The sequence below is a fragment of the Colias eurytheme genome, chromosome 4 (assembly GCF_061535395.1).
Source record: "Colias eurytheme isolate Ceu_HAF_F1 chromosome 4, ilColEury1 Martin Lab GWU primary, whole genome shotgun sequence".
Lineage (NCBI taxonomy): Eukaryota > Metazoa > Arthropoda > Insecta > Lepidoptera > Pieridae > Colias > Colias eurytheme.
The window spans coordinates 4,450,208-4,476,182 of NC_142983.1; the positions used below are offsets into that span (position 1 = coordinate 4,450,208).

A 25,975-nucleotide genomic window follows, 5' to 3' on the forward strand; every position below is an offset into this window, starting at 1 on the left:
CAAACAGAAATTGAATAATTTCTATAATATTTCGCTATAATAGAGATTAACTATTATCGACAAAGATTAAATAACATTTAAGTATTCATTATTGTTTCACGAATATGATGCTGGCCGGTAAAACATGAAGTGGTATCAAATTACGTAAATTTTACATTTCGTCGAATACCTACATTATAACTATTTCACAATTAAACATAATAGTTAACATTATACGATAAAACATACAATAAATGATTATTATATGGATCAAAGTACAATATTTTGCCTTGATGCGCTGATTGACAAGTCAATTATTAAATACTTATAAAAAAATGCCAGATATAAGAGCCCACGACGGCCAGACTTTCCTTTCTTTCGGAAAGTTGAAAGTTTCTCTGTATATGTCTCCGATACAGATAAGAACGACTAGCGATTATCAAGTCTGGGTTGTGGTTACTTTGGCAGGAAACAGGTAGTAAGGGTGTATAAAATTGTACCTAACTTCCATTATAGTTTAAAAGCTAAATTTTATATATGTTACTTGGGAACCTATAAAAAGACATTACCTTAAGAGCCAGACAGTTTTCATGGTTCTTACATCTAGCCAGACACATTTAAAAAATAACTAACATATCATCAAATTCACATAACTACCTAAAAGCGTAACAAATATGAAATAACCCACTAAAAACATTAGTTAACTATAATTATTAAAAAAATAAAAGTATAATATATAAGTAATAAAGTTATTACTTATCTTTTACTTAGACTTATGTTGATGGAATTTCACGTATCCCGATGACTTTTTTATTGTGTCATCGAGATACGTGAAATTTCATCAACATAAACCCCCGTAAAAGATAAGTAATAACTTTATTACTTATATATTATACTTTTATTTTTTTAATAATTATAGTTAACTAATGTTTTTAGTGGGTTATTTCATATTTGTTACGCTTTTAGGTAGTTATGTGAATTTGATGATATGTTAGTTATTTTTTAAATGTGTCTGGCTAGATGTAAGAACCACGAAAACTGTCTGGCTCTTAAGGTAATGTCTTTTTATAGGTCCCCAAGTAACATATATAAAATTTAGCTTTTAAACTATAATGAAAGTTAGGTACTATTTTATACACCTTCACTACATGTTTCCTGCCAAAGTAACCACAACCCAAACTTGATAGTCGCTGGTCGTTCTTATCTGTATAGGAGACATACACAGAGAAACTTTCAACTTTCCGAAAGAAAGGAAAGTCTGGCCGTCGTGGGCTCTTGATCTACATGTTATAATCAATCATATATTTTATGTATTACAATGGCTATTCTGTGGTATTACATGCGCCTATAAAGGTGAATATATCATCAATTCGCAATTTATATTGTATAAAATATTTTTGTATTGTAAAAAGTAGATTACTAACGGGACTAATTGTAAATTCTAGTAGCTTTCTTTGATATTATTGAATTAGCTAATAAATACGATGGAAAAAATCTTCGACTGATATTCGAGATGCGCAAGCCTCTATCGAACAAGAAATTAAACTATGAGCATTTGAACTATTACAACTATTACATTTGAACTAATACAACTAACTTGAACTATTATTTAATTTGAATAGGTTTTTAATAAAAGTTTAGTTTATGTAATTATGCATTATTTTAATTCTCGGGAATCTATGGTTCTTCGTGAAAAATAAAAATTATCTTCCTAGTGCAAGTCCACACTGCGAGCCTAGCGCGGTTGCGACGGCGGGCGCGAAATATCAAACGTATGAAACGCGCCTTTGCGTCCACATTGAAATGACTATGGCGGAAGCCTAGTGCGACGGTAATGAGCGAGCCAGCGCGCGTAGTTTTCAAACTCTCCTATCCGCGCGTTCTGGCCACACTACGGGCCTAGTCAGCAAGCGACCCAATGCGCGGACGGCGGGGGTATCAAACCAGTTCGGTCTTGTCGCTCGACTTCTTATATTATATCCTTTATTGTTTTTCGTAAAATAGCGGTAAATACTTAATTGTTGAAGTGAAACTTCTTTATTATTTTATAAGTGCGATTCAATCTAAAACACTTATATACACCACAGTAATTTTGTAGGGTATAATCTCAATTCTTCATATAAGATTCACCCGTTATTCCTCTCACCTCTGTTTTATTTATTTCGTGTACAACTTCTTTAATGATCTCATCTCAAAATCGGACTGTCCAGTAAAAATAGCAAATCGTCCAAAGTTTGCAACACCCGAAAAACGTCGAACCGCTACTTGAGCTCGCGTGTCGGTGTGGCCACCGCGAGCGCCCGCTCGTCGCGCCCGCCTAGGCCGCCGCCACCGCGCATTCAGTGTGGACGCACACCTAGTCAAGCAACCATTCAAATATTATATTATTATGATTTTTTATTTACCTATAATTAATTTTATTGGAGCAATTTACCAATAAATTATTGAACCGAATATAGACGATACATATTCTTTAGTATCTAATGTTTGTTTTGGCGGCTTTGGATGTAGATAAATCATTAATATCAAAGTAACTGTGTGGCGTGGAGGTAAACATCTATTTTCGCTGATTTCTTTTTCTTCAGACGAGAAAATGTGTTAATTGAACGATCACTGTGAATTTTGTCTCTTAGACGAATTTAACGAACTTAACGAATTCCTTATTACGAATGTTTCATCGAATACTCTTTGTTACATTCGCCGCATTTTGGACTGTTTTTTCATTATTCTAAATCTAAATATGTACCGAGAAAATAGAAAATATTTTATTAGTTGTTAAGTATAATAACTATTCAAATAATTATTATACTTAACTTAATTATTAACTTTAGAAATCCGCACATCCGAAATACATCCATCACTGTTTTTAGTATTAGCCATTAGCTTAATAAAAGCTTTCTGAAAACAGACGCATTAGAATCTAGATTAAACGAGTACATCCATTTATTTTTATGAAATACTAGCGGTCCGCCCCGGCTTCGCCCGTGATACATGTTTACGTTTTCTCTACATAAGAACCATCCTCGTACTTCAAGGAATATAATAAAAAAATAATTATCGAAATCGGTTCAGCCGTTCCCGATTTATGCGCTTACCAACACATTTTGCGATTCATTTTTATATATAACTGACATTTATACCCATCTAATACACGTGGAAATCAATTAAACTATATACATATTGGGTGGACCATTATCTCCATAAAAAAAATCCATCAAATCATAATTGTTTTTCAAATTACTCTGCTTGGAAAGAATAAACTGCGTTAAAAGCAACTGACTTCAAAAACGAAAAAGTACAAAATAAAAAAGATTTGATATCATTAATTACTACATATTATTTAGATGTGCTGTTTATTAAATAGGTTTGATGTCGGTGCACGGTAAGCCCGGTATACTTATATTTTTACTTTTTAGTGTATTTTTCAATACGAATCAAACGAGCCCAATCTCGATAAAGTTGAGTTAATATATTACTAAGTTCCTATGGCCACCGTCCGATTCCATCATCAAATCAGCTCTATGTCATGATTATGTTTCATCGCTATCCAATTTACATACGTATACAAAATTTCAACTCAATCGGTTACCGGGAAGTGAATCAAAGTTACTTGCTACATTACAATTAAGTTATCGAGTACAGACAAAAATGCTCATAAAATAAAAACTACTGGGCCTATCCGAATAAAATTTTATGGGACCAATTCGACACCATCCCGCATCGAACAAAAAAAGAATCACGTAAATCGGTTAAGAAACCTAGGAGTAATCGGTGTACATACGTACAAAAAAAAATTATACCGGCCGAATTGATAACCTACTCGTTTTTTTGAAGTCGGTTAAAAAGCATTTCACATGTCAGCTTTCTGTCCAGTGCGAACCGCAAGTCGCTATTTAATTATGTAACAGATAAGAACCGACAATTAAACGATATAACAGAATAAAAATATATATACATTTTCTATGTATTTATCCTAGCTACATTGTAGAAATAAACAAGCAACAATAGGGGTATTATGTATGAGTCAGAATTCGCAATAATGAAAGTTCTAATATAAATAATAGGAGATCCTATATTAGTAGCAGGATTAGACTAGAGTAGATAATTTTTGAAACAAAAAAAAATCGCAGTCGGATGAAACCCATTAGAAAAGGAGGGGAATATGATAAAAATGTAAGGAAAAATAAATTACGGTCAATCCGAGTTCGGGAAGCGGGAGGGGGGAGCTTTTATGAGAAAAAAATGGTTTCTCTCGATTTCCGACAAAACTACAAGTCCTATAGAAAAAAGTTCAATGGCAAAGTTGTAGGTAATTAAAAGTTCTACAACTTTTGTATTCACAATTTTTTCACATAACCTAAAAATTTAGGTGAAAAATTCAAAAGACCAAGTTTTTGGTCTTTTATTTCTATCTACTTCAAAATGTATTTTTTTTCTACGAAATTTGGTGGAAACTTACTTTATTATGTCCCAAATACACTGTAATTTATTTGATTGAAAATATTTATTTTTTCGCCTTATTTTGAATTAATACCAAAAAAACAACCTCATTTTCAATCGAAAAGTCACCCGTCAAAATATCAGCTTTTTTCAAAAACTTGGGGTGCCTTTTATTCATTGAAATCTCTACTTTCATATGGTGTAAAAAAAATAAACACCACCATAGTAAATGTTCTCAGGAAATGCATACAAACAGTCTGAAAATTAGCTTTTACTAAATCAGGCACACTTCTTGAACTCTATATCTTCTCTTGTATCGGCTTTTCGGTAATATTTCAAAAGAAAAATAATTATCTGTTCTAAGTTTAATATTTTACAGCATATTCAAAAGCAAAATGATGTCGATAAAAACATTTCAGGTAGTTCGATTTTCTATAGGACTTGTGGTTTTGTCGGAAATCGAGAGAAACCATTTTTTTCTCTTAAAAGCTCTCCGCTCCCGCTTCCCGAACTCGGATTGACCGTAATTTATTTTTCCTTACATTTTTATCATATTCCCCTCCTTTTCTAATAATGGGTTTCATCCGACTGCGATTTTTTTTATCTTTTCATTATTTTCAAAGGCTTCTACCCCAGTCTATACATGGAAATAAAAGTTAGAATTGCGAATATTTGACGCGTTAATTACTGACTGCAATTTGAGCTTCTGACGGCCCAACAAAATACCACTTAACTTTTTAATACGCTAATAATAGCAGTATCAGCTTTCAGGAATACAATGAACCTGTTTAATACTTATTGTTTGGAATTCCGCGTTCGTTTGGAACTTTGTGTTGAAATTCACACGCTATATAATTTGAAATTTCTATTACAAACATAAATTCTGTAATGAAATTAATTTTCTATTAAAAGTTAAAACGTCCTGTTAACTTCACGGGTTTGCCAATTTGTGCGAAGACAGGACAACGTCTGTCGCGTTAGCTAGTTACTTATAAAAAGTTCACTTCACACAAAACAAGAATTTGTGTTTGTTTGACTTAAAGTGGTAGTTACAATTTAGTGTTCATTGAAACAAGCCTATTAAACATTAATTAAAAAGGAATCACTTAACATTATACAAAAAATATTACATTAACTACTACTACAACAATTTATAAAAACAATCATGCCACTCTGCAAATATTGTGCTGGAACGTGGTATAAAGTCTGATTCAAACTTGGGAGACATTTTCAATGTAAATATTTCTCAGTCTTTTAATAGGTTTCTATATTGACAGAATTGTGACGTAATTCCAGACATAATTAAATTGTAAGAGCTTTATGTACTTTGGTCTAAAATTAAATTAATAAATGAAAGCCAAAAAATTCCGTAAAGTTTCTTATATTAAGCTCGAACCTTATCCTGTTTCAAAAGTTATTTAACAAACATTGAGATATTAATACTACGTATGGAGACGACAATGCCTACATCACATATGTTCCGCTCAACATAGGCCATATGGCTTATCTGCACTAAGTCGCTTTAGTGCGATGGTCGCGCTCATGTCTTGTTTGTTTTAAAGCAAAAAACCAAGAAACTCATCAAATATGCCCTCGAGTGTGTTTCGATATTGCACTTATAATTCAAGTAATGCGGCAAGGTGCAAAGAAATAACTTTTCATCGGTAATTAATTAGACAATCATTTTTAGGGTTCCGTAGCCAAAATGGCAAAAACGGAACCCTTATAGTTTCGTCATGTCCGTCTGTCCGTCTGTCCGTCTGTCCGTCTGTCACAGCCGATTTACTCGGAAACTATAAGTACTACAGTGATGAAATATGATGGGAATATGTGTTGTATGAACCGCTACAAAAATATGACACTAAATAGTAAAAAAAAGAATTGGGGGTGGGGCCCCCCATACATGTAACTGAGGGATGAAATTTTTTTTTTCGATGTACATACCCGTGTGGGGTATCAATGGAAAGGTCTTTTAAAATGATATAAAGTTTTCTAAAAAACATTTTTCTTAAAGTGAACGGTTTTTGAGATATCAGCTCTCAAAGTCGTAAAAAGTATGTCCCCCCCCCCTCTATTTTTATAACTACGGGGTATAAAATTCTAAAAAAAATAGAGGTGATGCATGCTAATTAACTCTTTCAACGATTTTTGGTTTGATCAAAGTATCTCTTATAGTTTTTGAGATAGGTTGATTTAACTGTAATTTATTATATTTGCTGCTACGGAACCCTTTGTGCGCGAGCCCGACTCGCACTTGGCCGGTTTTATTAAAACTTGGTTCGAGCAAAATTTTTGGCGGGCGCCATTTTGTGTCATTTGTCATAGACTAAAAATTTAAGAAACGGCATTGGGTATGAAAGATGTCTTTATTACCTATATTAGGTGACGTACATTTTTATAGTGGAAAAAAAAATAATTTTACACATTTAAAAATATTGTACCTACTGTGGATATTATTTGAAAAAAGGTTAAATCATGAAAGATGAAAGTAATTAATTACCTAAGTATGTCAATTTTTTTTCATTAATTGGTTTTAATTGAAAAGTTTTTAATTTATAAGTTTATTAATTATTTATTCATTACATAAATTATATATTTTTTTTTTGTTCCATTGATTGTTCATAATAATTGATAAGTAATAGACAAAATATTTACAAAGTTTCGCCTCTATAGCGGTGAGTCGATGACATCGCTTAATCTATGACTCACAAACCACCCCGTGCCGCGGCGCCGCGGTTGCAGCACAGATTTTGTTCATGGTGTCTCCTCTATACGTAGTAATAATAGCTCAATGTCAAATAATAGCTTATTTTTCAGATGTCAATGTCTTTTATCTTATCAATATCATATTTCGTGCCTATTATACTCTGTCCATTATATTCACAATTATATTATTTGCTTTTTGACAGCTTCACGCCTACAAGGGTTTTGTATTGTCTATGTTAAAATGTCATACAAATAATTATCTTCATTTACTGGCCCCGCCCACTTAATGATGTCTACACAGAATTATTAGGTAATCGATAGGAATATTCTGTAAAATATAATATAAATTTAAACGTAAAGACAACCAAATTGTAAGATAGAAAGTAGAAACCAATAAATAATTAAATATTAGTTTAGTTTAGTTTTAACATAAAATTCATAGATATGTGGTCTTATTATTACATATCTTGTTAGTACGTTTACCTTGTAATTATTATTTACGTAGCTGATTCGATTAATGATAATATTTTGAGTTTATAATTGAAATGGTATCACAATCGATAATCTTTTGGACATCACTTCTGGTATCACCCGTCGAGCTGACAAAAAGCATTTCTTAAAGTGGACAGACCACAGGGACAGACTATAGTTGAAATATTCTATTATAAGTGCGGTGGTATATTGCACTTTTTAAATTTTAATTCGCGGATTCTCTGTTAGAAACCGCGAAACCTCGCGAAATTTTATTTTGATCAGATCAGATCTATCTATATGCGCACGTAAAACCGATATCTACACTAATATTATAAAGAGGAAAACTTTGCTTGTAATGAATAGGCTCATAAACTACTGGACCGATTTTTATGAAATTTGGCACAGATAATCTTTAGACCCTGAGAAAGAACATAGGCTACCTTTTATTGCGAAATATGTACCACGGGCGAAGCCGGGGCGGACCGCTAGCATACAATATAGTCTATATGCAATAGTGTTTTCACTAAATTCGTCGTGCAAAATAATGTCGATGTTTCACATCTGCCGGGCGTCCCATGACGGATTACATTTTTTAAAGAGCTTACGTTTTATTGTAGATGGAACACTTATATTTCAACCGTAGTGTGCTATTCGTGCGGTTTTGTGGTTATAGGGTTATAGCAGCTAACCGTTTAATGGGTGAGATTTTATTAAAATGGAACGTAGGTAAAAAGTAAAGAAAACATAGCTCTATTGATACATATCTTTATTTACGAGCCTCGAAATTTCCGATGCAATCAGTTCAGCCGTTCTTGCGATAATACCAAAGACAATAATTTTGTGTTTTATTAGCGTATAGAGTTGAATAAACACTGCTATTCTAAAATCATTCATTAAATTTATTTCATAAGCAAATGAAATAATGTGTAACTAAGTACTTTAAATACATATATATAAAAACATTAGGTAAAAAATAAAAATACATTGTAGGCTTTACTGATTAGTCCATAGATATAGATTTCTCAAGGAAGTGCTTATAATATATTATCTGTAGTCTGTACATAATAAACGCATAGCTCATGTTACTTAACTCATTATGTAAAGGACGAGCACACGCAGGCGGTAACGGGGCTCCCCGCGCAGCGGCTCCACGTGTATGAGGCGGAATATTAACGCTGCACGTGGAAGAGAGGCGCACCGCGGTTTCGACGAGGCGCACCGCGGTTTCGCCTATCGCGCTGTACTCAGTACGCCACGTGCATTGCGTTTACACGTGGAGGAGGCGTGGCCTAGGCGGCACATGCAAGACAGCCGCCGCCGCTTTGAGTCTCGCCGCCGCTTTTGGATGCCGCCGCCGCTTTGAGTCTCGCCGCCTTTTGGATGCCGCCGCCGCTTTGTGCCTCGCCGCCGGGCGGCCGCTTTGAATCTCCCCGCCGGCGACGCATATAAATAGCCCGAATTTTCAAATGGAATTCAGTTCGAGCGAGTGCTTACTCCAGACCAGTAGCGAATAAGTACTAATAGTGATCAGTTCGAGCAAGTGCTTATTACAGACAAGTAGTTAATAAGTAATAGTGATTAGGAATTGTAATTGTAAAGAGAAAATATATGTACTTATGTATGTCGAAGGAAGGGTTTTATTTCGACCACGAACCCCAAAAATTATACAGTCCACAACAAAGTGTGGTCCTTCGATCGCCGGATAACAACGTGTGACCCTTCGATCGCCGGATAACAACGTGTGATCCAACGAGCGCCGGATACTTCAAGGAAGAAACGCTGCACGTGGAAGACCAGATCCTGCCGAAGAGAGGTACGCATCGGCAACGAGCTCACCTTCGAGGGACGAATATCGGCAAACCGGTAACGTTGGTACTAGCCTGCTGGTGTTTTTGATCGTCACCAGGCGAGTCAGGTACCTACCGACGGGGCCGCGCTGTTGGTACTAGTCCAATAAGGTGAGTCGTAAGGTTTTTTACGGGCAGACACGGGCCGCCAGTGGTGACCTAGTGGTACGCGCCGGGAATCAGGGGTGCTGGTCAGCGGAACGAGTCTGCCAGTATAAGCCTGCGGTGCGTCACCTCTTTAGGCATGGTGGTAACCCGCTGCCAGGGTGACGCTGTGGAAGTTGAAGACCGGAGCCAGGAGACAGAGCGTGTGCGGCAAGAACGAATGCGGCGGCTGGTGCTGGACCCGTTGGCATCGCCGTCTGACGCACGCTTGACGTCAGCCACAGAAACAATGGAGATCCCGCCGCAACCGCGACGGTATTCGCCAGCGAGATCCTCTAGATCGGTGCGGTCGTCGGCGAGTACGGCGCGGCGGATTAAGGCGGCGGAATTAGAAGCGGCAGAGCGACTCGCCGCTATCCAGAGAAAAGAACTACAAATTGAGAAAGAACTAATAAATAAACGCTTACAGTTCGAGGTGTCCGCCATACAGGAAGACGAGGGCCTGCCGGAAGATATCGTCACCGCGACAGAAGAACGAAACAAGGTGGACGAGTGGCTCCAGTCACATCCTGTGCCGAAGGATGACAGACACCAGCGATCCGAACTAAGAAGAGGAAGATCGCCGACGCCGACCAGACGAACAGGAATAGAGCAGCTGGCGGCGTCCCTAGAGAAGATGGCGCGACCGCGCCTACGCCACGCGGACCTTCCTATATTTTCAGGTGCGATCGAAGAGTGGCTGCCGTTCCGAGCAGCCTACCGGGACACAAGCAGCATGTACCAAGTGTCCGACGCAGAAAACATCCAGCGGCTGCGTACATGCCTGAAGGGGGAAGCAAGGGACGCCGTGGCAGCGCTGCTTCACACTGCTTCATCACCTGAAGCAGTCATGAAAACCTTGGAGCAGTGCTTCGGGAGGCCCGAGATAATTATCGACAGGGCCATGGAGGACCTGAGGAAGCTGCCGCGACCTGGAGCAGCGGCCAAGGACATCAACAGCTTCGCTGTGAAGGTACAGAACGTGGTATGCATACTTCAAACCATAGATAGGAAAGGGTATTTATACAATCCTATGCTAGCAAGGGAGATATTGGACAAACTAAGTCCGCACCTGCGGTCCAGATGGTGCGACTATGCATATTCACAGGAAGGTACGGCAGATCCGGAAATTGTGGTGCTGTCCCGCTTCCTGATGAGAGAGGCGGACCAGGCGCTCCGCTACACATACGCGCCGATGAGCAGCACTGCGCCAGCGCGCAGAGACACCACGGCAGCAGCGGCAGCGCGACCTGCTCCACCAAGAAGGAAGTCGGCAGTATACGCCATAGTTTCCAGCAGTGGTGATGAAGAGGAGAAGAAAGAAGAGAAGAAAGAAGAGAAGAAAGAAGAGAAGAAAGAAGACTTCTGCCTATGCTGCGGGCGCGACCACACCATGGTTGCCTGCCCACGCTACGCCAAGCTGTCGGTGGATGAGCGGTGGGCGCTGGTGAGGGAAAAGGGCGCCTGCTTCAAGTGCGCCACGAAGAAACATCGGCGCATCTACTGTCGAGCGAAACCATGCGGCGTGAACCAGTGCCGCCGCCCGCATCATTCATCACTGCACGACGTAAGAAGAGAAGAGCCTGCTGCGTCGACCGAAGAAACCGTCATGGCGGTTGCTGACCGCGCAACCGCACCGCCCCGCGCCGTCCTGCTGAAGATGTGTCCAGTTACCGTCGTCGGCCCACGGGGGGAGGTATCGACGCACGCACTGCTCGATGAGGGCTCCACCATCACCCTCATTGATGAGGACCTGGCGCAACAGATCGGCGCCGAAGGTCCCGCCACGCCGCTCCGCATCCACGGGGCGAACATGGAGCAGATTGAAGAAGGAAGTCGACTGGTGACGGTGCAGCTGCGGGGGCAGAACGACGGGACACTACACGACCTGCGCGCCCGCACAATGAAGAAGCTACAGTTGCATCAGCAGTCCATCCCGGGTTCCCTGCTTCGGTACAGACACCTGCGCGACATACCGGAACATGAGGTATGTTACGAACAAGCACGCGCGGGTGTCCTGGTGGGTACCGACCACTGGGAGCATATCGTGACAAGAGAACTTCGGACGGGCGGCGCCGACGAACCTGCCGCCTCCAAGACAAATCTCGGCTGGGTGATACATGGGACAACGCCGCGTCGAATGATCGTCGAAAGGGACTGCGTGCTTCACGTCCGAGAACAGCAGCAAGCGGACCTACGGCTACACAACCTGGTGGAAGAACACTTCAAGATAGAATCATTGAACATAGCCAGTAGACCGCGCATAGGTGAAGCCGACCGACGAGCAACGTCAATCGTCGAGATGACTACGAAGAAGACGCCGGGCGGGTATGAAATCGGCCTGCCATGGAAGAGGGATAATGTCCGCATGCCGCCGAGCTACAATGCCGCGCTGCGGAGACTTCTGAAGATTGAAGCCAAGATGGACGCCGCGCCGGAATTCGCAGCCGAGTACACCAAGCAGATGAACAACTTATTTGAGAAAAGGTATGCGGTTCCATGCGATGGCAGTGAAGGCGAGAGCAGCGTGTGCTGGTACCTGCCGCATTTCGCTGTGACCAATCCCAACAAGCCAGGGAAGCAGCGATTGGTTTTCGATGCGGCAGCCAAAAGCCACGGGACTTGTTTAAATGACGAACTGCTTGAGGGCCCAGACTTGCTACTATCACTGCCGGGTATATTATTTCGATTCAGGGAAAAGGCAGTGGCAGTCACGGCAGATATAGAGGAGATGTTCCTACAAGTAAAAATAAGACCCGAAGACCAGCCAGCGCAGCAGTTTTTATGGAGGGGGAGCCGACGCGACACGCCGCCACAGCACTACAAGATGACGTCCATGATATTTGGTGCAGCGAGCTCTCCGTTCATGGCGCATTACATCCGTAATCATAATGCGCAGCAGCACGCAGAACAATATCCAATGGCGTTAGAAGCGATAACTAAGAGCCACTACATGGACGATCTGGTAGTGAGCTACGCCGACGCGGAGGAAGCCAGACAAGCAATCGAAGAAATACGGACGGTGCACGCGGCGGCAGGCTTCAAGCTACGAGGATGGAACGCCAGCGATAGGAACGTGCTGAGGGACGTGCCACGAGAACTGCACGCCAGCACACCAACGCAGCTGGGAGGAGCGCAGCCAGCCCCGAAGATCCTCGGGCTAATTTGGGACGCCGAGCAAGACGCGCTAGGATTCAACACAGCGATGAACAGGGTACCGGTGGAGGTGCGAGATCGCAAGCGCCCGCCAACCAAGCGCGAAGCATTAAGTGCGGTAATGTCAATTTATGACCCACTAGGCCTCTTAAGTTATTTCACCATCCGTGCTAAAATCATATTGCAGAGCCTGTGGCGCCTCCAGATTTCATGGGACGAACCGATACCTGAAGAAGAGGGCGAGCAGTTTGCGGGCTGGCTGGCGCAGCTGGAAGCGGTCGGCGCGCTACGTTTGCCGCGATGCTACGCAACGGACAACGTCGAAGACATCGAGCTGCACGTGCTATGCGACGCCAGTGAACAAGCGTATGCAGCCGTGGCGTACTGGCGTATGCGGCGAACGGACGGCAGCGTGCAAGTTAAACTCGTCTCGGCGAAAGCGAAGGTGGCACCACGGCGCGCGCAGACAATCCCGCGCCTAGAGCTGCAGGCGGCGGTGATCGGCGCCAGACTCGCCGACCAGATAAGAAGAGAGCACAGGTATGACATATCTCGTACTTGGTTTTGGACAGACTCATCGACGGTGGTGCACTGGGTGCGCAACGATGCAAAGAGATACACGCCGTTCGTCGCGCATCGCCTCGGTGAGATTGGAGAACTAACACAAAGGGAAGAGTGGCGGTGGCTGCCGACTCATGAAAACGTTGCCGACGACGCCACCCGCCTAAGTTTCACCACGGGACATGATCGATGGTTCCAGGGTCCAGAATTCCTGACAAAGACGGAGGACCAGTGGCCCACGGAGAAGGAACTACGAGAAACTACGGACGAGGCTGATGTACTGCATGTAAGCGAGCTGCCACGGAAGATGGAATGGCTGCCGGATCCAGAGCGCTTCTCCAAATTCCGCACACTGGTGGGAGCAACAGCAAGGGTGCTCGCATTCATTGACATACGCATCAGACACACGGCGACGAGACTAGAATGTCGCCACCTAGAGCAAGCCGAACGACTGTTGGTGCAGCGCGCACAGAACGACAGCTTTGGAGAAGACATAAAGCGAATCAAGGACGCGCGCCCCATCAGCAGATCCAGTAGACTGTACAAATTGGACCCGGTAATGGAAGACGGCGTGCTGAGAGTAAGGGGCCGCATAAACGCAGCCACGGCACCCGACACAATGAAGAAGCCGGTAATCCTCGACGGCCGGCACAGAATAACCAGACTAATAGTGTTACAGGAACATTGTGCCGCCGGACACGCCAACCGCGAGCGCGTCACCAACGACCTGAGGCAGCGCTACTGGGTCATCCACCTGCGGCCTACAGTGCGCGCTGTGGAGAAGAACTGCGCGCTGTGCCGAGTACGCCGAGCCATGCCGCAGGTCCCAGCCAAAGGGGACTTGCCGCGCGCTCGCCTCGACCCGTTCCACCGACCCTTCACCAACTGCGGGGTCGACTACTTCGGGCCAATGATGGTCAAGATCGGACGAAGAAGAGAGAAGAGATGGGGCGCGCTGTTCACATGCCTGACATCGCGCGCCGTGCACCTGGAGCTCGTCGCATCTCTGTCAACGGACTCAGCCATCATGGCGCTGAGAAGGATGGCAGCGCGCAGAGGGTGGCCTCGTCTGATGTATTCGGACAACGGAACGAACTTCAGGGGTGCTGATCAAGAACTGAAGAAGGCGTACAACGAGTGGGCGCCGGCGCTACAAGAAGAAGCGCTGCGCCACCGGATGGAGTGGCGCTACATACCACCGGGTGCGCCGCATCAAGGCGGTGCATGGGAGCGGCTGGTGCGGTCGGTGAAAACCGCGCTCGGCGCGACACTACGGGAGAAGGCGCCGCCAGAAGAGGTGCTGCGGACTCTACTCACCGAGGCGGAGTTCGCGGTGAACGCGAGGCCGCTGACTCACGTAAGCGTGAGCCCAGACGACCCCGAAGCCCTCACGCCCAACCACTTCCTGTTGGGCTCCTCAACGGGACTGCCGACGACGGGGCCGTGCGACGAAGCAGACCGACGGACCTGGCGCGCCAGCCAGGCACTCGCCGACCACTTCTGGCGCCGATGGATCAAGGAGTACCTACCGACGCTCGTGCCACGGGGGGAGGCGCGAAAGGACACGCGACGCCTCGAGGAAGGTGACGTGGTCATTATCGTGGACCACGTCTTGCCGCGCAACACATGGCCCATGGGGGTCGTGGTGCGCGTTCACGCCGGGCCGGACGACGCTGTGCGGGTAGCCGAAGTGAAGACCAAGAGCGGGATCTTCAGACGCCCCGTCAGCAAGCTCGTCGTGATGAAGGAGGCTACGCAAGCTACGCCGGGGGGAGGACTGTAAAGGACGAGCACACGCAGGCGGTAACGGGGCTCCCCGCGCAGCGGCTCCACGTGTATGAGGCGGAATATTAACGCTGCACGTGGAAGAGAGGCGCACCGCGGTTTCGACGAGGCGCACCGCGGTTTCGCCTATCGCGCTGTACTCAGTACGCCACGTGCATTGCGTTTACACGTGGAGGAGGCGTGGCCTAGGCGGCACATGCAAGACAGCCGCCGCCGCTTTGAGTCTCGCCGCCGCTTTTGGATGCCGCCGCCGCTTTGAGTCTCGCCGCCTTTTGGATGCCGCCGCCGCTTTGTGCCTCGCCGCCGGGCGGCCGCTTTGAATCTCCCCGCCGGCGACGCATATAAATAGCCCGAATTTTCAAATGGAATTCAGTTCGAGCGAGTGCTTACTCCAGACCAGTAGCGAATAAGTACTAATAGTGATCAGTTCGAGCAAGTGCTTATTACAGACAAGTAGTTAATAAGTAATAGTGATTAGGAATTGTAATTGTAAAGAGAAAATATATGTACTTATGTATGTCGAAGGAAGGGTTTTATTTCGACCACGAACCCCAAAAATTATACAGTCCACAACACATTAATTGAATACTTATGCATAAAATCATGCTTACTATAATCACGTGACAACTGCGAGGCCACTATGTCTATTATTTTATTATTGCAGTCTTTAAGTACCTATAATCTACTGCTTAATTGTATAATATGAATCGTAGATTATTTTCTGTGATATAAAAATTATCCTTTGTATGAACTATGAAGTTAGTGACATCGACATGATAAAGTTATAATGATCAATCTAGCCAAAAATACTGCGAATACCTATGCATTTTAACGAACGCTAACAGTACTTTAAGCTTACCTGAGGTGAAAGCTTAGTGCTTAGGACCTAGATAGTAGTTACTAGTTATATATCAATTAAATTTTTTCATTAAAAAGTAAATAATCATAAAACCGTTTCTATTTTATTGAAGTGAAACTTCTTATCGGGGTTGGAAAAAAATTTAGTGTAACATTTTTTCGTTACGCGTGACATTCTTCCGTTACGCGCCATCTTTTTCTTATCCCTACCACGCGTGATTCGACGTATTTCTGTCAAGTTGCTTAAAGTAAATTATTTTTTGAAAAATAAGGTCATAAAGAAGTTTCACTTCTTACGTGTGTACACTAGTACCTACATGCACACATTTTTTTGATAAACACTTCTATTTATGTAATAGGTAAAGTCATTGTGTACTTACACAACTAAGGTAATAACTTCATTGAACGACTAAAGTATTTTATGTGGTGAAACGTCTTTACCAGAAAATTAAATATTTTCGGGATTCAACAATTTTATTATCTAACCTTGTCCTTCCTTGTGATTACTTTAATGACAGCGACAAGAAAATAAGCCGTAAAAACACCACTCTTTTTTACTGATAAACTTTGAGAAAATTCTGAAGCCTCCATTATGTCATTATCAATAAGTACCTATAACGTGAACATCGTTTAATATAACTAAAATGTTTTACAAAAACTAAATTATACAAAAAAGAGCGTGTGTGAATCTTCTTTGGCAAGATTCAAAGAGACTAAAATCATCGCCTTTCTCCATGATGTGACGGTATTTCCCTTACGCGTCCTTGAAATTTTACTCTCAACGTGCCTAAAGATGTTTCACTTCAAAAGTAAATCATATTATATTTTAAGTAATGAAAATAAAGGATAAAATTGCAATACGAATTAATTATCACATTACCTACATAGAAAAGAGCGCAATATCGCTCACATAGCTACAATTTTCAATCCTATTTTGGATATTAAAATATGTGAGTTAGTGACATTTAACATACTTCCGACAAACCTAATTGGCAACAACTGATAGTTTTAGATTTAAGAGCAGTTTGCTATGTTCTAAAGTACCTACTCATAGGTACCTCATAGCATGAGGTACTTAGAATTACAACCGCGTCGGTAACTATTACTATCCGATATTTTCGAGTAGTTTGCTTTGGCTGTGTGTCTAAAGATATAAACTAACATCTTAGATAAATAATTACGTTTTCGTGGCGTCTTTATTCTGAAAAGTGTATTACATAATTTTTTCCTACAATACTGAAAACTGAAAATGGTTCAGGTCCAAAAACAAATACGTAACTAAGTGCACAAACTTACATATTATGTGTACATCACAGAGCAAGTAATACAGGCAGTTATAAATTCCATTGGATCTGATTTGAGCAGTAAAATTTTGATAAGTAAGAATATTTATTGATATTCTTGAAATTTGCGTAAAGCAAGTATGATCCCATAACATTCTCATTAACAACATTCCATCAAACTTTACAACTCGTTATGTTTTATTTTATATATATTTAGTACTAGATTTCCGCCCGCGGCTTCGCCCGCGCAGTCAAAGAAAAACCCGCATAGTTCAAGTTCCCGTGGGATTTCCGGAATAAAACCTATCCAATGTCCCGGGGTAAAAAGTAGCCTATGTCCTTTCTCGGATATCAAAATATCTCTATACCAAATTTCATGCAAATTGGTTCAGTAGTTAAGGCGTGATTGAGTAACAGACAGACAGACGGAGTTACTTTCGCATTTATCTATACATATAATAATTAATAATACATACATATTAGTATGGAAATATGGATTTCCTACACTTTGATAACAGGAAGACCAAAATGGAATTATTTCAAAGTATATTGGTAGGTGTATAATATCTATTTCACATATTAATGTTTTTACGTGTGTATTTTTAATAAGGGCAATCAATTGACCGATACAATTCTAGGAAATGGAAAAATTAAACGGTGAGAAAAACCTACTACCTAGTTGTAAGAATCAAAACATAATAATTATTCTAAGGTAATTGCGTTGTAATAACACGGCAAGTCTATTTAAATTACACAGGCATTTCATTAATTCCTGGCTTATTGGTTTTAATTATAAATTCAATTTTTTTTTCTTCGACTTTAAACAATATGAAGTAAGTACCGATTACGTTTTCCAATTGAACAAAAAAACAGTTCTTACTTTGACTTAAGAATTGTTTTGTTCGTTTAACTTAAAAATTGGGTTTTTAATTTTTATTATTGAGGATATTGGAAGGGAAATCGCAACTCACACGTGCATATACAGGGTGGCCCGTTTATAGTGGTCCAAAAATTTTTTTCAGCTTGAGAGCATCATGAGTAATCATTTAAAACAAACTTTAGTTAAGCGAAAACTTATGGTTTAGAAATTATGATTTTTTTTATAAATAATCCGGAGTTTCAATATTTTTGTCACAAAACCACTCTGTTATGAAAACAACTGGACCGAATGGAATGAAATTTGGTATAGGTATAGCGCAATAACCTACCTATCGCACTATAGGCTCATCTTGTGTAAATAATTAGACTACATTTTTTTATTTTAACTTTTTCTGTAGTTTTTTGAATTTCTCGGCAAAATATGGATTTTTCGAAAAAATGCTGTGAAAAAAAAATGTACTACCAAGGTTTTGCTGGTACTGCTAAAAACTACCTTAACATAGGGTTATTCTTGACACAAAAAATCATAGTTGTCCTTCGATTGTAACATCTTCAAAAACAACATCATGTACATTAACACATGAAAATCGAAAAATTACGAAATTTACCATAATTTAATTTTAATCATTTGGAACGGCCAATTTTTGATTAAAGAACCATTTATTGCCATAAAAGTCATTACAAATCAGTATTCACATGGCACTAAAACTTTAAATGAATGAAATAAAATTTTAACCTGCCAGCCAAAATAACTTAACTTTGTTCTAATGTCAATTTATTGAGTTTTTTTGTTGTTTAGTTTTTATGATTAAATCTTAATAAAAGGTTTGGAGAATTAATAAAACAAAATAAATATTAATTAACATATTGTTTATTTTTTACAAAAGGTTTTCAAAATACCGTCCGCCTTTCGCTAAACATAATCTGCATCTGCGTAAGAAATTTCTTCGCAGCCTTTTAAATGGCTGCCGGCTTTCTTTAATGTGTGTTATAGCCACTTGAATTTATGCCTATAAATAACCATAAATTCATTATACATAGGTACATTTGTATACCAATTTATGGTATTATACTATTTATTACCATAGGTTCATACCTAAAAATTCAAGTGGATATAACAGCCATTAAAGAAAGCCGGCAGCCATTTAATAGGCTGCGAAGAAATTTCTTACGCAGGTCGCAGATGCAGATTATGTTTAGCGAAAGGCGGACGGTATTTTGAAAACCTTTTGTAAAAAATAAACAATATGTTAATTAATATTTATTTTGTTTTATTAATTCTCCAAACCTTTTATTAAGATAAACATAAAAACTAAATAACAAAAAAAACTCAATAAATTGACATTAGAATAAAGTTAAGTTATTTTGGCTGGCAGGTTAAAATTTTATTTCATTCATTTTAAGTTTTATAGCCATGTGAATACTGATTTGTAATGACTTTTATGGCAATAAATGGTTCTTTAATCAAAAATTGGCCGTTCCAAATGATTAAAATTAAATTATGGTAAATTTCGTAATTTTTCGATTTTCATGTGTTAATGTACATGATGTTGTTTTTGAAGATGTTACAATCGAAGGACAACTATGATTTTTTGTGTCAAGAATAACCCTATGTTAAGGTAGTTTTTAACAGTACCAGCAAAACCTTGGTAGTACATTTTTTTTTCACAGGATTTTTTCGAAAAATCCATATTTTGCCGAGAAATTCAAAAAACTACAGAAAAAGTTAAAATAAAAAAATGCAGTCTAATTATTTACACAAGATGAGCCTATAGTGCGATAGGTAGGTTATTGCGCTATACCTATACCAAATTTCATTCCATTCGGTCCAGTAGTTTTCATAACAGAGTGGTTTTGTGACAAAAATATTGAAACTCCGGATTATTTATAAAAAAAATCATCATTTCTAAACCATAAGTTTTCGCTTAACTAAAGTTTGTTTTAAATGATTACTCATGATACTCTCAAGCTGAAAAAAATTTTTGGACCACTATAAACGGGCCACCCTGTATAGACTTTACAATAATTCATATCAATGCAGTGTGAGTGCTTGCGGTTATACAAATTGAATGCAGTTTTATTTATAATAATTGTTTCGTATAAGCATGGAAATATTATTGCTCGCAAAACCCCTATATAACCATAGATATTACAAGACGTTTCTTAATCATATAATTGAACAGGTATATTATTTAAATAATCATGAATGCTAATAGAAGCTAATATTGGTCATAATTTGTCGAACAAGGACAAATAAGTAATGATTTATCTGTCAACACATCCTTTTGAGTATTTATATAAGCTTTTTTCTATACTTACAATATAACACCTAGGTAAAAAAATTGTACGGACTACGAACCCTCACTTTTAGTTGTCAAGTAAATTAGTTGTCTACAAAGCCCAGATGTACATCTAAATTTTTAAAAGCATGGACGTTGCATTATTATGCATATCATATACATCATACATGATAATAATAATTAATGGCAGCCATAGGATGTATCGAGAAGGGCAATAAACTGAGACTTCGCTGTTGCAGCGCCTCCAAATAAAGTCGATAAGATAGATATTGCACAATAAACATGCGCGATGCGTGTCATAAAACAATTACCTACTTGAAATCCGTTACTTCTTGTAAATAACCTGTATACTGTATAGGTAGAGTATGTACTCTAATTATAGAGGCTCTTTTCATATGTTTTAAATATTAATGTAATAAGTTTCATAATTGTCGCACGAATTAAAAATTAACACGTTGTGTGTTCAATGCTCCAAATTATTTTTTTTCTATAAATTCATTTTTTCATTTACAACGATTTATCTGCGACCTCGTCCGATATCGTGGCAATGAGTGAAGAATTCAAAAACGTACCTACTAGAACCTACTATTACAACTACATACATATTCAAACAGGAAATCGAACCTGCCATTCCGTTTATAGTTTATAGGAATAAACCACAGATCACAGAAACTAAAGGGAATAAACAAATAGCGGCAAATAAAGCAAATACATAATATTATAGGTACAAGGTTCCCGGGATTTTGGGAATAGACGTAGCATACAGTATGTTGTGTTTATTTAGTCGTGTGTAGGTTTTAATATTCTACTATAACTCCCATAATATGTTAAATTAAATAATTATATGGTGTAGTGCATACTTTTAAATGAATAATGTGTTAAATTAAGTATGAATTAAAGTCAGAAATTATTTAATTAATTCAGTCAAAATTAAAAGAACGTGACATCTTGTCATTTTCTAAAGTAAAGAAAGTCCCAACGCGATATAATAGGTAAAATGTCCGTTGAAAACGAAAAAGAACGTTCACTGAACAAACATGAAATCAATTATTTTTTTAAAGATTTAGTGATATGTATTTACATTTGTGCATGTAATGCATGTGAAAGTATACTTATACAGTTTATAAAATCCTTATTATGTAAATAAATTGGTTTAAATAAAAGCACTTACATAAATACGATTATGTCCAAAGCTAAGGATGTCCACTTTTAATCGACGCTTTTTGTTGTCTTCGCGGCTACAAATTGTACAATTTATGGCAATTCGTCCAAATTTTATGTTAAATTCGTCACATTGCTCTTTTCGTAACTTATATATTAAAATTAAAATACATAGGCACTGCAGATTTAAGTTATTCAGACACAGTACTATGTCAAAATTCAAATACGAGCACACATCACAGTCACTTTTCGTTTGATAAAATAATTTAATGAACACCGTTGCAAGTGACTTGCTAATTATAATTGGCACAAATAATATTTTCCTTTATACATATAGTTAACTCCTAATAATTACAATTTATAATATAAAATATTAATAATTATACTTGTTAGTCATACTCACATGAGTTAAATTCGTAAATATCGTCCTGGTTAAAATGATACGACGTGCAGCAATTTATAGTTTTCCTGTATTTTACGTTCCAGAAATAGCAGAAGAGAAATAATATATTTAAGTTATGCTTTTTTTATAAAAAAGGATTTTGAGTCGTTAAAATAGTAGACTATTTTCAGATTCACCTTGTTCATACAACAAATACTTACAATTATAAAACTTAGTCCATGTGATAATATTGACAAAGACACAGTTAATAAAACATCTTACTTAAACCATTATAAGTCATTGGTGATTGAAGCTAGAATAGAAGATACCTTAACCTACGATGTATATTTTTAAGTTAATTTTAAGTTCTAACATTACAATAAATTCTTTAAAATCCGCTCAGTCTTTCTTGAATCTTAAGATATCTTATCTTATCTATAGATTTTAAACTTATAGAACGATATTGTGAGTTGTGAGTTGTGACAATAGGTACCAGCAAACATAATTAATAAATCACGGATTGAATTATTAAATGGACTGGCCATTAATAAATTCCTAGTATCTATTATGCAAGGGTCTTTGATTTTCTATAAAAAGAGCTCTATAAAGAAATTCAAAGAAATCCAAGAGTCAAGACCTACACTAACGCTATGAAGAGCTCAATAAAGAATGAACTTCGGAATATAAGTAAAGTTTTTATTTATTGAATATCGACCAAGAATAAACGTATGATACAGATGAACGGATAAGTTAACGGTTATTATTTGTCGTAACATTAAACTCAAACTCAAACTATAATTCTTAGTTTGAATGAGACTCTACACTATCTGCAGAATAATATACAAAAGCCATTACAATGTGATATTAGATTTAGGTTTAGAGAATCATTTATTCTAATTTAAAGACTTAAACTTATATGAGAATAACTTAACAAAGTAAATAAAGAATGTAAATTTCATCATCAATATTTACTACCCTTCAATTTCGCGGAGTCCATAATATCTCTAAATATTGTTTTAATGCAAAATAAAACAAAATTTATATATTTATAACTAAAACTTACCAACCAACTCAAACATTTATTAGGTAATTCAACTACAATTCTTATAGAAGCACACGGAGCATACCATATCTTTACAACAAGCTTTTCTCTTAAAATAAATGAAAATAGTATAACACGTGTTAAAAAAGTTAAAAACTTTTCATAAACTCTTTCTTATTATTATATGTTATCCTAATGGATTAAAAAGAAGGGGTACCGACAGCAAGCTAATAGTAAATCTGATTCTAGGAACTGAATTTAGTCTATTTATATTGAAGCGTTATGAAAAATCTTTATACTTTGCATACCTACATATTACGATTTTTCAACTCCTACACAATGATTTAGATTATGGACTTATGCTATAGGAAATAAAATAATTTACCATATTTGAGTATTGATATCACATTATATACGAGTGCTTACTAGCTTTCCGCCCGCGGCTTCGCCCGCGTTTTCAGAGAAAACCCCGCATAGTTCCCTTTCCCGTGGGATTTCCAGGATAAAACCTATCCTATCTCTCAAGTTGGATCGAACTGCACATGGTGTGCGAATTTTATTATAATCGGTTAAGTGGTTTAGGAGTCCATTGAGGACAAACATTGTGACACGAGATTTATACAGGGTGTCCCACTGTTGGTATACTAAGCTCAAAGGAGGTTATAGTTTTGCATACGCTGAGTACGTAAAAAATAATTTAAAAAATCCAGACGCATTTTTTTTCAAATAGATGAATTCTTAAAACTCTATGTGTACACCCAAAACAAGCAACCTGCCCAACTTTGCCACCAGCACGTGAGCTATCGTTTAAGATTATGTTTTCATAGACAAAATACTCATATTAGAGAAGCAGTATATGCCGGCTGCGCGAAGCTAGAGAAGAAAACATGGATTTTCAGGAAAAATTTAGCAAAAAATTTTGGACCCAATTTTTTTTTTAAGTATTTTTTACGTGATCAGTGTATGCAAAACTACAAGTTCCTTCGCGCTTAGTATACCAATAGTGGGACACCCTGTATAATATATTTAGATTAGATTAGATTAGATATGTTATACTACATTCATATGTCTACAACTCTACATATTATACATGTTTAATAAAATATTAATTGATTGGCGCTTGTACATGGAATGTGTTATGTAATTTGTATATGATCGAAAAACTATTGCGGAATTACGTGGTAATTACGTATTACGGCTAGGCGGTATTACGGCTTCTAAACGCAATACAAAAATTAATGATGTGGTTAATAAAGTTACAGACTTTAGTATCGATTTTATGTACCTATGGAGCTGCGTAGCAACATGACATTATACCTACTATAAATTCCAAACATCTATAATTATTGACTATTTAATAATATGAAATAATACATTTTTTCTATATAAACTTCTGTTAGCAATTATATTTAGAAAAAATTATGTAAAAGGCATGCGTCATGCCTTCCTCAAAAAAGTTTTCTAATAACTTTTACTCTAAAAAAGATTTTGCGTGTTTTATTTTAGTTTCAGTTTATGTATAAAAAATAAAATATATATTCGTCACCAGCCCCCCTAGTCAAGTGGCTTTCTGTTAGCGTAGCGTTCAATAGAATAGACTACGAATGTATGAGATTGACGTAACCTCTTTCTGTTAGCGTAGCGTTCAATAGAATAGACTACGAATGTATGAGATTGACGTAACCTGCCCCCCTAGTCAAGTGGCTTTCTGTTAGCGTAGCGTTCAATAGAATAGACTACGAATGTATGAGATTGACGTAGGCTGTAGATAAACGTATCTACAGGTTACGTCAATCTCATACATTCGTAGTCTATTCTATTGAACGCTACGCTAACAGAAAGCCACTTGACTAGGGGGGCTGTAGATACGTTTATCTACAGCCTACGTCAATCTCATACATTCGTAGTCTATTCTATTGAACGCTACGCTAACAGAAAGCCACTTGACTAGGGGTGCAGCTCTGCTTAGCGAAGAATTAATTAGATCACGTATGAAGGTATTTTGTTGCAACTGTATTTTTGCTTTTGGCACACGCGAAATTTTAATTAGGTACTGGTAATCCCTTTATACGAACTTTTCATATAATAAGGCGAGATTTAAATTGATAAAACTAGATGTTTTTGAATCGCGTAGCTTAGAAGTTAACGAATTAGAAAATACATTTTAAAGATTCTTCTGAAATATCTTAAATCTTTATTATAGAAAATGGAGTTTAACGTCTAGATTGGCCATGAGTGAGTCAAGAATTTGTTTATAATTTACGCATACCTACCACATAGCAATATAAGAACCATAAAATATAAATACTTTATTTATAATGTATACGTGCCTACGCTTAAACTCGTTTGATCCTTAATACAATTATATCTAAACATACTTAAATAACATTATTTTCAATTAAACAATTACTTTGTATCTTCACGATAATCTTTTTAAGTTGTTGAAACTGTTCAAAATTATATTCGCTCTTAAATGAACAATTTACTTCTTATATTTATACTTCAAAATGGATATACCGCACGATTTAAATAATACCAAGTAATACCTAGAAACTACAACTAATCCATTTTAATATCATTAAATTAATGCTTCGTTTCTCGCTTTGAAGGATACTCTAATTGGCAGTTCTGTAACAATACACAGAAACAATAATGTTACCCAATTATATCGCGAAAAGCTCTTTTTGATAGTGAACATAATTAGCCTTTTATTGAACAGCATATAGTGTAAGTTATGAAGTAACGTGAAGTATATTTTTGATATTTTGTTTTATATCATTCAAATACTTCATAAATGAGAAATTTATAATGGTTATAAACAATAAACGATTTAAACGAATACAAGGGTAAATTAATTTTATATAGGTAAGTAACATATGTTTTCCTTAAAAAGGTGTCTTGAAATCACTTTCTAGTGGGAATTAATTAACCTAAAGCGAGGAAAAAGGTTTCAAAATCGCTTACTTAATTAATTAATC

The 25,975-nt window shown here is 38.3% G+C and overlaps 2 protein-coding genes across 2 annotated transcripts in view; both read left to right on the plus strand.

Annotated features, from left to right (window-relative positions):
• The window catches only part of LOC149908886 (pyrokinin-1 receptor-like), a 54,523-nt gene that overhangs the window by 10,410 nt on the left and 18,138 nt on the right, over window positions 1–25,975 (plus strand). The window lies entirely within an intron of this gene.
• Window positions 10,984–15,090, plus strand: LOC149908887 (uncharacterized). The gene has a single exon (XM_090101509.1). It carries the CDS (start codon window positions 10,984–10,986, stop codon window positions 15,088–15,090), a length of 4,107 nt encoding a protein of 1,368 aa, XP_089957635.1.